General features: G+C 55.4%; 1 protein-coding gene across 1 annotated transcript; it reads left to right on the top strand.

Moving 5' to 3' along the window:
* Positions 1–5,520: 5,520 nt before the first annotated feature.
* LOC119960452 (uncharacterized protein C14orf93 homolog) lies at positions 5,521–10,322 on the top strand. The gene is made up of 3 exons (XM_038788177.1): positions 5,521–5,680; positions 7,164–7,276; positions 9,929–10,322. Exons 1-3 carry the CDS (start codon positions 5,521–5,523, stop codon positions 10,304–10,306), a joined length of 651 nt encoding a protein of 216 aa, XP_038644105.1. The 3' UTR covers positions 10,307–10,322.
* Positions 10,323–11,108: the final 786 nt, after the last annotated feature.

Genomic DNA, 11,108 nt, shown 5'->3' with positions numbered 1-11,108 from the left:
GAGAGAGGGAACGGGGGAGAGAGAGAGAGGGAACGGGGGAGAGAGGGAGGGAACGGGAGAGAGAGAGGGAGGGAACGGGGGAGAGAGAGGGAAGGAACGGGGCAGAGAGGGAGGGAGCGGGAGAGAGAGAGGGAGGGACCGGGGGAGAGAGAGGGAAGGAACGGGGGAGAGAGGGAGGGAACGGGGAGAGAGAGAGAGAGGGAGGGAACGGGGGAGAGAGGGAGGGAACGGGGGAGAGAGGGAGGGCACGGGGGAGAGAGGGAGGGCACGGGGGAGAGAGGGAGGGAATGGGGGAGAGAGAGGGACGGAACGGGGGGGGAGAGGGAGGGAACGGGGGAGAGAGGGGCGGAACGGGAGAGAGAGAGGAAGGGAACGGGGGAGAGAATGAGGGAACGGGGGAGAGAGAGGGAGGGAAGGGGGGAGAGAGGGAGGGAACGGGGAGAGAGAGGGAGGGAACGGGGGCTAGAGAGAGGGAATGGGAGAGAGAGGGAACGGGGGAGAGAGAGGGAGGGAACGGGGGAGAGAGGGAGGGAACGGGGGAGAGAGGGAGGGAACGGGGGAGAGAGGGAGGGAACGGGGGAGAGAGAGGGAGGGAACGGGGGAGAGAGGGAGGGAACGGGAGAGAGAGAGAGAGAGGGAACGGGGGAGAGAGAGAGGGAGGGAACGGGGGATAGAGGGAGGGAACGGGGGAGAGAGGGAGGGAACAGGGGAGAGAGAGGGAGGGAACGGGGAGGGATCGGGGGAGAGAGAGGGAGGGAACGGGGGAGAGAGAGGGAGGGAACGGGGGGGAGAGGGAGGGAACGGGGGGAGAGGGAGGGAACGGGGGGAGAGAGAGGGAACGGGGGAGAGAGAGGGAGGGAACGGGGGAGAGAGAGGGAAGGAACGGGGGAGAGAGGGAGGGAACGGGGAGAGAGAGAGAGAGGGAGGGAACGGGGAGGGAGAGAGGAGGGAACGGGGGAGAGAGGGAGGGAACGGGGAGAGAGGGAGGCACGGGGAGAGAGGGAGGGAATGGGGGAGAGAGAGGGACGGAACGGGGGGGGAGAGGGAGGGAACGGGGGAGAGAGGGGCGGAACGGGAGAGAGAGAGGAAGGGAACGGGGGAGAGAATGAGGGAACGGGGGAGAGAGAGGGAGGGAAGGGGGGAGAGAGGGAGGGAACGGGAGAGAGAGGGAGGGAACGGGGGCTAGAGAGAGGGAATGGGGAGAGGGAGAGAGGGAACGGGGGGAGAGAGGGAGGGAACGGGGGAGAGAGGGAGGGAACGGGGGAGGAGGGAGGGAACGGGGGGAGAGAGGGATGGGAACGGGGGAGAGAGAGGGAGGGACGGGGGAGAGAGGGAGGGAACGGGGAGAGGAGAGAGAGAGAGGGAACGGGGGAGAGAGAGAGGGAGGGAACGGGGGATAGAGGGAGGGAACGGGGGAGAGAGGGAGGGAACAGGGGAGAGAGAGAGAGCGAGGGAACGGGAGAGAGAGAGAGAGAGGGAACGGGGGAGAGAGAGAGGGAGGGAACGGGGGAGAGAGGGAGGGAACGGGGGAGAGAGGGAGGGAACAGGGGAGAGAGAGGGAGGGAACGGGGAGGGATCGGGGGAGAGAGAGGGAGGGAACGGAGAGAGAGGGAGGGAACGGGGGGAGAGGGAGGGAACGGGGGGAGAGGGAGGGAACGGGGGGAGAGAGAGGGAACGGGGAGAGAGAGGGAGGGAACGGGGGAGAGAGAGGGAGGGAACGGGAGAGAGGGAGGGAACGGGGGAGAGAGGGAGGGAACGGGGAGAGAGGGAGGGAAAGGGGGAGAGAGAGGGAGGGGACGGGAGAGAAGGAGGGAACGGGGGAGAGAGAGGGAGGGAACGGGGGAGAGAGAGAGGGAATGGGAGAGAGAGGGAGGGAACGGGGGAGAGAGAGGGAGGGAACGGGTGAGAGAGAGGGAATGGGGAGAGTGGGAGGGAACGGGGGAGAGAGAGGGAGAAAGGGATAGAGACAGTCAGAGAGATGGAGGTGTACAGGTCCACAGGTCACTGAAAGGGGCAACACAGGTGGAGAAGGTAGTCAAGAAGGCATACGGCATGCTTGCCTTCATTGGCCGAGGCATTGAGTAGAAGAATTGGCAAGTCATGTTGCAGCTGTATAGAACCTTAGTTAGGCCACACTTGGGAGTATAGTTGTCAATTCTGGTCGCCACACTACCAGAAGGATGTGGAGGCTTTAGAGAGGGTGCAGAAGAGATTGACCAGGATGTTGCCTGGTATGGAGGGCGTTAGCTATGAGGAGCGGTTGAATAAACTCGGTTTGTTCTCAGTGGAACGACGGAGATTGAGGGGCGACCTGATAGAGGTCTACAAAATTATGAGGGGCATAGACAGAGTGGATCGTCATTGGCTTTTCCCCAGGATAGAGGGGTCAATTACTAGGGGGCATAGGTTTAAGGTGCGAGGGGCAAGGTTTAGAGGAGATGTACGAGGCAATTCTTTTACACAGAGCGTAGTGGGTGCCTGGAACTCGCTGCTGGAGGAGGTGGTGGAAGCCGGGACGATAGTGACGTTTAAGGGGCATCTTGACAAATACATGAATATAGAGAGAGAAATGCAGCACAGAACAGGCCCTTCGGCCCACGATGTTGTGCCGAACTTCTGTCCAAGATTAATCATAGAATTTTGGACACTAAGGGCAATTTACACGACCAGTCCACCTAACCTGCACATCTTTGGACTGTGGGAGGAAACCGGAGCACCCGGAAGAAACCCACGCAGACACGGGGAGAACGTGCAGACTCCACACAGAAATGAAATGAAATGAAAATCGCTTATTGTCACGAGTAGGCTTCAAATGAAGTTAATAAGAACATAAGAACATAAGAACTAGGAGCAGGAGTAGGCCATCTGGCCCCTCGAGCCTGCTCCGCCATTCAATGAGATCATGGCTGATCTTTTGTGGACTCAGCTCCACTTTCCGGCCCGAACACCATAACCCTTAATCCCTTTATTCTTCAAAAAACTATCTATCTTTACCTTAAAAACATGTAATGAAGGAGCCTCAACTGCTTCACTGGGCAAGGAATTCCATAGATTCACAACCCTTTGGGTGAAGAAGTTCCTCCTAAACTCAGTCCTAAATCTACTTCCCCTTATTTTGAGGCCATGTCCCCTAGTTCTGCTGTCACCCGCCAGTGGAAACAACCTGCCCGCATCTATCCTATCTATTCCCTTCATAATTTTAAATGTTTCTATAAGATCCCCCCTCATCCTTCTAAATTCCGACGAGTACAGTCCCAGTCTACTCAACCTCTCCTCATAATCCAACCCCTTCAGCTCTGGGATTAACCTAGTGAATCTCCTCTGCACACCCTCCAGCGCCAGTACGTCCTTTCTCAAGTAAGGAGACCAAAACTGAACACAATACTCCAGGTGTGGCCGCACTAACACCTTATACAATTGCAACATAACCTCCCTAGTCTTAAACTCCATCCCTCTAGCAATGAAGGACAAAATTCCATTTGCCTTCTTAATCACCTGTTGCACTTGTAAACCAACCTTCTGTGACTCATGCACTAGCAACACCCAGGTCTCTCTGCACAGCGGCATGCTTTAATATTTTATCGTTTAAATAATAATCCCGTTTGCTGTTATTCCTACCAAAATGGATAACCTCACATTTGTCAACATTGTATTCCATCTGCCAGACCCTAGCCCATTCACTTAACCTATCCAAATCCCTCTGCAGACTTCCAGTATCCTCTGCACTTTTCGCTTTACCACTCATCTTAGTGTCATCTGCAAACTTGGACACATTGCCCTTGGTCCCCAGCTCCAAATCATCTATGTAAATTGTGAACAATTGTGGGCCCAACATGGATCCCTGAGGGACACCACTAGCTACTGATTGCCAACCAGAGAAACACCCATTAATCCCCACTCTTTGCTTTCTATTAATTAACCAATCCTCTATCCATGCTACTACTTTACCCTTAATGCCATGCATCTTTATCTTATGCAGCAACCTTTTGTGTGGCACCTTGTCAAAGGCTTTCTGGAAATCCAGATATACCACATCCATCGGCTCCCCGTTATCTACCGCACTGGTAATGTCCTCAAAAATTTCCACTAAATTAGTTAGGCATGACCTGCCCTTTACGAACCCATGCTGCGTCTGCCCAATGGGGCAATTTCTATCCAGATGCCTCGCAATTTCTTCCTTGATGATAGATTCCAGCATCTTCCCTACTACCGAAGTTAAGCTCACTGGCCTATAATTTCCTGATTTCTGCCTACCTCCTTTTTTAAACAGTGGCGTCACGTTTGCTAATTTCCAATCCACCGGGACCACCCCAGAGTCTAGTGAATTTCGGTAAATTATCACTAGTGCATCTGCAATTTCCCTAGCCATCTCTTTTAGCACTCTGGGATGCATTCCATCAGGGCCAGGAGACTTGTCTACCTTTAGCCCCATTAGCTTGCCCATCACTCCCTCCTTAGTGATAACAATCCTCTCAAGGTCATCACCTGTCATAACCTCATTTCTATCAGTCGCTGGCATGTTATTTGTGTCTTCCACTGTGAAGACCGACCCAAAAAACCTGTTCAGTTCCTCAGCCATTTCCTCATTTCCCATTATTAAAACTCCCTTCTCATCCTCTAAAGGACCAATATTTACCTTAGCCACTCTTTTTTGTCTTATATATTTGTAAAAACTTTTACTGTCTGTTTTTATATTCTGAGCAAGTTTACTCTCATACTCTATCTTACTCTTCTTTATAGCTTTTTTAGTAGCTTTCTGTTGCCCCCTAAAGATTTCCCAGTCCTCTAATCTCCCAGCAATCTTTGCCACTTTATATGCTTTTTCCTTAGTTACTGTGAAAAACCCCTAGTCGCCTATTCCGGGGCCTGTTCGGGGAGGCTGGTACGGGAATTGAACCGTGCTGCTGCCTGCTTGGCCTGCTTTCAAAGCCAACGATTTAGCCCTGTGCTAAACAGTGACCCAAGCCGGAATAGAACCTGGGACCCTGTAGCTGTGAAGCAATTGTGCTATCCACAATGCTACCGTGCTGCCCTTAAGAAGAAATTAATCTACACTCCATTATTCTACCCTAATCCATGTACCTATCCAATAGCCGCTTGAAGGTCCCTAACGTTTCCGACTCAACTACTTCCACAGGCAGTGCATTCCATGCCCCCACTACTCTCTGGGTAAAGAACCTACCTCTGACATCCCCTCTATATCTTCCACTATTCACCTTAAATTTATGTCCCCATGTAATGGTTTGTTCCGCCCGGGGAAAAAGTCTCTGACTGTCTACTCTATCTATTCCCCTGATCATCTTATAAACCTCTATCAAGTCGCCCCTCATCTTTCTCCGTTCTAATAGGATGGGAATAGAGAGATACCGACCCAGGAAGTGTAGAAGATTTTAGTTTTGACGGGCAGCATGGTCAGCACGGGCTTGGAGGGCCGAAGGGCCTGTTCCTGTGCTGTACTTTTCTCTGTTCTTTGACGATCGTAGAGAGAGAGAGAGAGACAGCGCCCTAACCCATTGTGTCATGGCCGACAGCACCAGCGAAGACCTTTGTGACTCCCGTTTGCTCTCTCATGACAGTATAAAGTCCTCCTGGAATATTGGAGTGGTGAAGTACCTGGTCGAGAAGCTCAAGGGGCAGCTAGTCCTCAGCGCCCACCACTACGCAGACAAGGAACTGAAAGGTAGGAGGGCCGGGTGGGTTGGGGGTGAAGGGGGGTGGGCGGTACGGGGAGACAGCCTGTTGGGCGAGGGAGAGGGGAGGAGGAGCACAAGACCATCAGTGATTGTTTGGGGGACTTGAGGGGCTGAATGGCCCTCCTCCTGTTCCTGCGTAACAGGCTCGAGGGGCTGAATGGGCTTCCTGTTCCTGCGTAACAGGCTCGAGGGGCTGAATGGGCCTCCTCCTGTTCCTGTGTAACAGGCTCGAGGGGCTGAATGGGCCTCCTCCTGTTCCTGCGTAACAGGTTCGAGGGGCTGAATGGCCCCCCTCCTGTTCCTGTGTAACAGGCTCGAGGTGGGGGGGGTGAATGGGCCTCCTCCTGTTCCTGTGTAACAGACTCGAGGAGGGGCTGAATGGGTCTCCTGTTCCTGTGTAACAGACTCGAGGGGCTGAATGGGCCTTCTCCTGTTCCTGTGTAACAGACTCGAGGAGGGGCTGAATGGGCCTCCTTCTGTTCCTGTGCAACAGACTCGAGGGGGAGCTGAATAGGCCTCCTGTTCCTGTGTAACAGACTCGAGAAGGGGGAACTGAATAGGCCTCCTCGTTCCTGTGTAACAGACTCGAGGAGAGGCTGAATAGGCCTCCTGTTCCTGTGTAACAGACTCGAGGGGGGGGGGTCACTGGGCCTCCTCCTGATCCTGTGTAACAGACTCGAGGAGGGGCTGAATGGGTCTCCTCCTGTTCCTGTGTAACAGGCTCGAGGGGTTGAATGGGCCTCCTCCTGTTCCTGTGTAACAGACACGAGGGGGGGGGGTGAATGGGCCTCCTCCTGTTCTGTGTAACAGACTTGAGGAGGGGCTGAATGGGTCTCCTCCTGTTCCTGTGTAACAGGCTCGAGGGGCTGAATGGACCTCCTCCTGTTCCTGTGTAACAGACTTGAGGAGGGGCTGATTGGGTCTCCTCCTGTTCCTGTGTAACAGGCTCGAGGGGCTGAATGGACCTCCTCCTGTTCCTGTGTAACAGACTTGAGGAGGGGCTGAATGGACCTCCTCCTGTTCCTGTGTAACAGGCTCGAGGGGCTGAATGGACCTCCTCCTGTTCCTGTGTAACAGACTTGAGGAGGGGCTGAATGGGCCTCCTCCTGTTCCTGTGTAACAGACTTGAGGAGGGCTGAATGGGCCTCCTCCTGTTCCTGTGTAACAGACTTGAGGAGGGGCTGAATGGGCCTCCTCCTGTTCCTGTGTAACAGACTTGAGGAGGGGCTGAATGGGCCTCCTCCTGTTCCTGTGTAACAGACTCGAGGGGCTGAATGGGCCTCCTCCTGTTCCTGTGTAACAGACTCGAGGGGCTGAATGGGCCTCCTCCTGTTCCTATGTAACAGACTCGAGGGGCTGAATGGGCATCTCCTGTTCCTGTGTAACAGACTCGAGGGGCTGAATGGGCCTCCTCCTGTTCCTGTGTTGGAGGTCTGGCAGAGGAACCTGATTGGTTGTATTTTGCCCCAGGGGCGTGTGTGGCCTACTTCCTGACGAAGAGGAGGGAATATCGGAATGCCATGAATCCCTACAAGAGCCTGAAAGAACGTGAGGACAAGAAGCTAAGGAGCCGGCGGTACAGGGTCAGTGGCAAGAAGGGTCAAGGGTTACACAGAGGTCAGATCAGCAAGGGGTTTAGGTCCATTGGGATTATGTAGAGTGGGAGTGAACGGGAAGGGGTTTGGGTCCATTGGGATTGTGTACAGTGGGAGTGAACGGGAAGGGGTTTGGGTCCATTGGGATTGTGTACAGTGGGAGTGAACGGGAAGGGGTTTGGGGCCATTGGGATTGTGCACAGTGGGAGTGAACGGGAAGGGGTTTGGGTCCATTGGGATTGTGCACAGTGGGAGTGAACGGGAAGGGGTTTGGGTCCATTGGGATTGTGTAGAGAGGGAGTGAACGGGAAGGGGTTTGGGTCCATTGGGATTGTGTAGAGTGGGAGTGAACGGGAAGGGGTTTGGGTCCATTGGGATTGTGTACAGTGGGAGTGAACGGGAAGGGGTTTGGGTCCATTGGGATTGTGCACAGTGGGAGTGAACGGGAAGGGGTTTGGGTCCATTGGGATTGTGTACAGTGGGAGTGAATGGGAAGGGGTTTGGGTCCATTGGGATTGTGTACAGTGGGAGTGAACGGGAAGGGGTTTGGGTCCATTGGGATTGTGTACAGTGGGAGTGAACGGGAAGGGGTTTGGGTCCATTGGGATTGTGCACAGTGGGAGTGAACGGGAAGGGGTTTGGGTCCATTGGGATTGTGTACAGTGGGAGTGAACGGGAAGGGGTTTGGGTCCATTGGGATTGTGTACAGTGGGAGTGAACGGGAAGGGGTTTGGGTCCATTTGGATTGTGCACAGTGGGAGTGAACGGGAAGGGGTTTGGGTCGATTGGGATTGTGTAGAGTGGGAGTGAACGGGAAGGGGTTTGGGTCCATTGGGATTGTGTACAGTAGGGAGTGAACGGGAAGGGGTTTGGGTCCATTGGGATTGTGTACAGTGGGAGTGAACTGGAAGGGATTTGGGTCCATTGGGATTGTGCACAGTGGGAGTGAACGGGAAGGGGTTTGGGTCCATTGGGATTGTGTACAGTGGGAGTGAACTGGGAAGGGGTTTGGGTCCATTGGGATTGTGTACAGTGGGAGTGAACGGTAAGGGGTTTGGGTCCATTGGGATTGTGTAGAGTGGGAGTGAACGGGAAGGGGTTTGGGTCCATTGGGATTGTGTACAGTGGGAGTGAACGGGAAGGGGTTTGGGTCGATTGGGATTGTGTAGAGTGGGAGTGAACGGGAAGGGATTTGGGTCCATTGGGATTGTGCACAGTGGGAGTGAACGGGAAGGGGTTTGGGTCCATTGGGATTGTGTACAGTGGGAGTGAACAGGAAGGGGTTTGGGTCCATTGGGATTGTGTACAGTGGGAGTGAACGGGAAGGGGTTTGGGTCCATTGGGATTGTGCACAGTGGGAGTGAATGGGAAGGGGTTTGGGTCCATTGGGATTGTGTACAGTGGGAGTGAACGGGAAGCGGTTTGGGTCCATTGGGATTGTGTAGAGTGGGAGTGAACGGGAAGGGGTTTGGGTCCATTGGGATTGTGTACAGTGGGAGTGAACGGGAAGGGGTTTGGGTCCATTGGGATTGTGTACAGTGGGAGTGAACGGGAAGGGGTTTGGGTCCATTGGGATTGTGTACAGTGGGAGTGAACGGGAAGGGGTTTGGGTCCATTGGGATTGTGCACAGTGGGAGTGAACGGGAAGGGGGTTTGGGTCCATTGGGATTGTGTAGAGTGGGAGTGAACGGGAAGGGGTTTGGGTCCATTGGGATTGTGTACAGTGGGAGTGAACGGGAAGGGGTTTGGGTCCATTGGGATGGTGCACAGTGGGAGTGAACGGGAAAGGGTTTGGGTCCATTGGGATTGTGCACAGTGGGAGTGAACGGGAAGGGGTTTGGGTCCATTGGGATTGTGTAGAGTGGGAGTGAATAGGGAAGGGGTTTGGGTCCATTGGGATTGTGTAGAGTGGGAGTGAACGGGAAGGGGTTTGGGTCCATTGGGAATGTGTACAGTGGGAGTGAACGGGAAGGGGTTTGGGTCCATTGGGATTGTGTAGAGTGGGAGTGAACGGGAAGGGGTTTGGGTCCATTGGGATTGTGCACAGTGGGAGTGAACGGGAAGGGGTTTGGGTCCATTGGGATTGTGTACAGTGGGAGTGAATGGGAAGGGGTTTGGATCCATTGGGATTGTGTACAGTGGGAGGGAACGGGAATGGGTTTGGGTCCATTGGGATTGTGTACAGTGGGAGTGAACGGGAAGGGGTTTGGGTCCATTGGAATTGTGTACAGTGGGAGTGAACGGGAAGGGGTTTGGGTCCATTGGGATTGTGAACAGTGGGAGTGAACGGGAAGGGGTTTGGGTCCATTTGGGAATGTGTACAGTGGGAGTGAACGGGAAGGGGTTTGGGTCCATTGGGATTGTGTAGAGTGGGAGTGAACGGGAAGGGGTTTGGGTCCATTGGGATTGTGTACAGTGGGAGGGAACGGGAAGGGGTTTGGGTCCATTGGGATTGTGCACAGTGGGAGTGAACGGGAAGGGGTTTGGGTCCATTGGGATTGTGTACAGTGGGAGTGAACGGGAAGGGGTTTGGGTCCATTGGGATTGTGTACAGTGGGAGTGAACGGGAATGGGATTGTGTTAATTGTGATGCCCCATCTCCGTGGCTGACTCTCTCTCTCTCTCCTGTTCGCCGTCCAGCTCTTTGGCGCCCGTTCCGCCATCGTCCGTCTCTTCAGCTCCGAAGACCAGCAGCTCTGGGAGACGGCGAGCGAGGAGCTGATGTCGGATGAGGAGGACAGCCCCCTGGAGCCGGGCGTCTGGGTAGCCCGCAGCCCCCGCTTCCGCCCGCCCGAGCTCAGCGACCTCTGCAGGCGACTGGACGCCAACTCCAAGCACGGCCTCCGGCCCAACCGGGTGGCGGGGCCCCCCTCCGACCGCCTGCCCTCCTCCTCCTCCGACCTCGGCCTCTTCACGTCTCCTCTCCACCCGGCCCGGCTCCTGGGCCACTCCCTCGGGGACTGCGAGGAGCTCCACTCTCACCCTTTCGTGGAGGTCAAAGTGGAAAAAGACGATTGAGGGGGAGGAGGGGGTGGCCGGGGTGGGGCCGTTTGTGGGTTGGGGTGGGGGCGGGGTGGGTTGGCTTTTCCCCGTAACGCACCACCCGCCCCAAAGATTTAGGGCGCAAGATCCTCCCCTCCTGGCTTTGGGGGGGTCTCGGATGGCCAAGTCAGCAGAGGGGCCTCTGACTGTGCGGCACTCTCTCTGTACTGACCCTCTGACAGTGCGGCACTCCCTCAGTACCGACCCTCTGACAGTGCAGCACTCCCTCAGTACTGACCCTCTGTCAGTGCAGCACTCCCTCAGTACTGACCCTCTGTCAGTGCAGCACTCCCTCAGTACTGACCCTCTGACAGTGCGGCACTCCCTCAGTACTGACCCTCTGACAGTGCAGCACTCTCTCAGTACTGACCCTCTGACAGTGCAGCACTCCCTCAGTACTGACCCTCTGACAGTGCGGCACTCCCTCAGTACTGACCCTCTGACAGTGCGGCACTCCCTCAGTACTGACCCTGACAGTGCGGTGCTCCCTCAGTACTGACCCTCTGACTGTGGCACTCCCTCAGTACTGACCCTCTGACAGTGCAGCACTCCCTCAGTACTGACCCTCTGACAGTGCGGCACTCACTCAGTACTGACCCTCTGACAGTGCGGCACTCCCTCAGTACTGACCCTCTGACAGTGCGGCGCTCCCTCAGTACTGACCCTCTGACAGTGCGGCGCTCCCTCAGTACTGACCCTCTGACAGTGCGGCACTCCCTCAGTACTGACCCTCTGACAGTGTGGCACTCGCTCAATACTGACCCTCTGACAGTGCAGC

This window comes from Scyliorhinus canicula, unplaced genomic scaffold (assembly GCF_902713615.1).
Source record: "Scyliorhinus canicula unplaced genomic scaffold, sScyCan1.1, whole genome shotgun sequence".
In the NCBI taxonomy this organism is placed as follows: domain Eukaryota; kingdom Metazoa; phylum Chordata; class Chondrichthyes; order Carcharhiniformes; family Scyliorhinidae; genus Scyliorhinus; species Scyliorhinus canicula.
Note: the sequence above shows the minus strand (reverse complement) of the source record. Positions and strands in the feature narration are given on the sequence as shown.

Bases quoted from the DNA above. Each gene is read 5' to 3' on its own strand.
- LOC119960452 (XM_038788177.1), top strand. From the start codon at position 5,521: ATGGCCGACAGCACCAGCGAAGACCTTTGTGACTCCCGTTTGCTCTCT. The intron at 5,681-7,163 runs GTAGGAGGGCCG...ATTTTGCCCCAG, and splicing joins CGCAGACAAGGAACTGAAAG to GGGCGTGTGTGGCCTACTTC. The intron at 7,277-9,928 runs GTCAGTGGCAAG...TTCGCCGTCCAG, and splicing joins TAAGGAGCCGGCGGTACAGG to CTCTTTGGCGCCCGTTCCGC.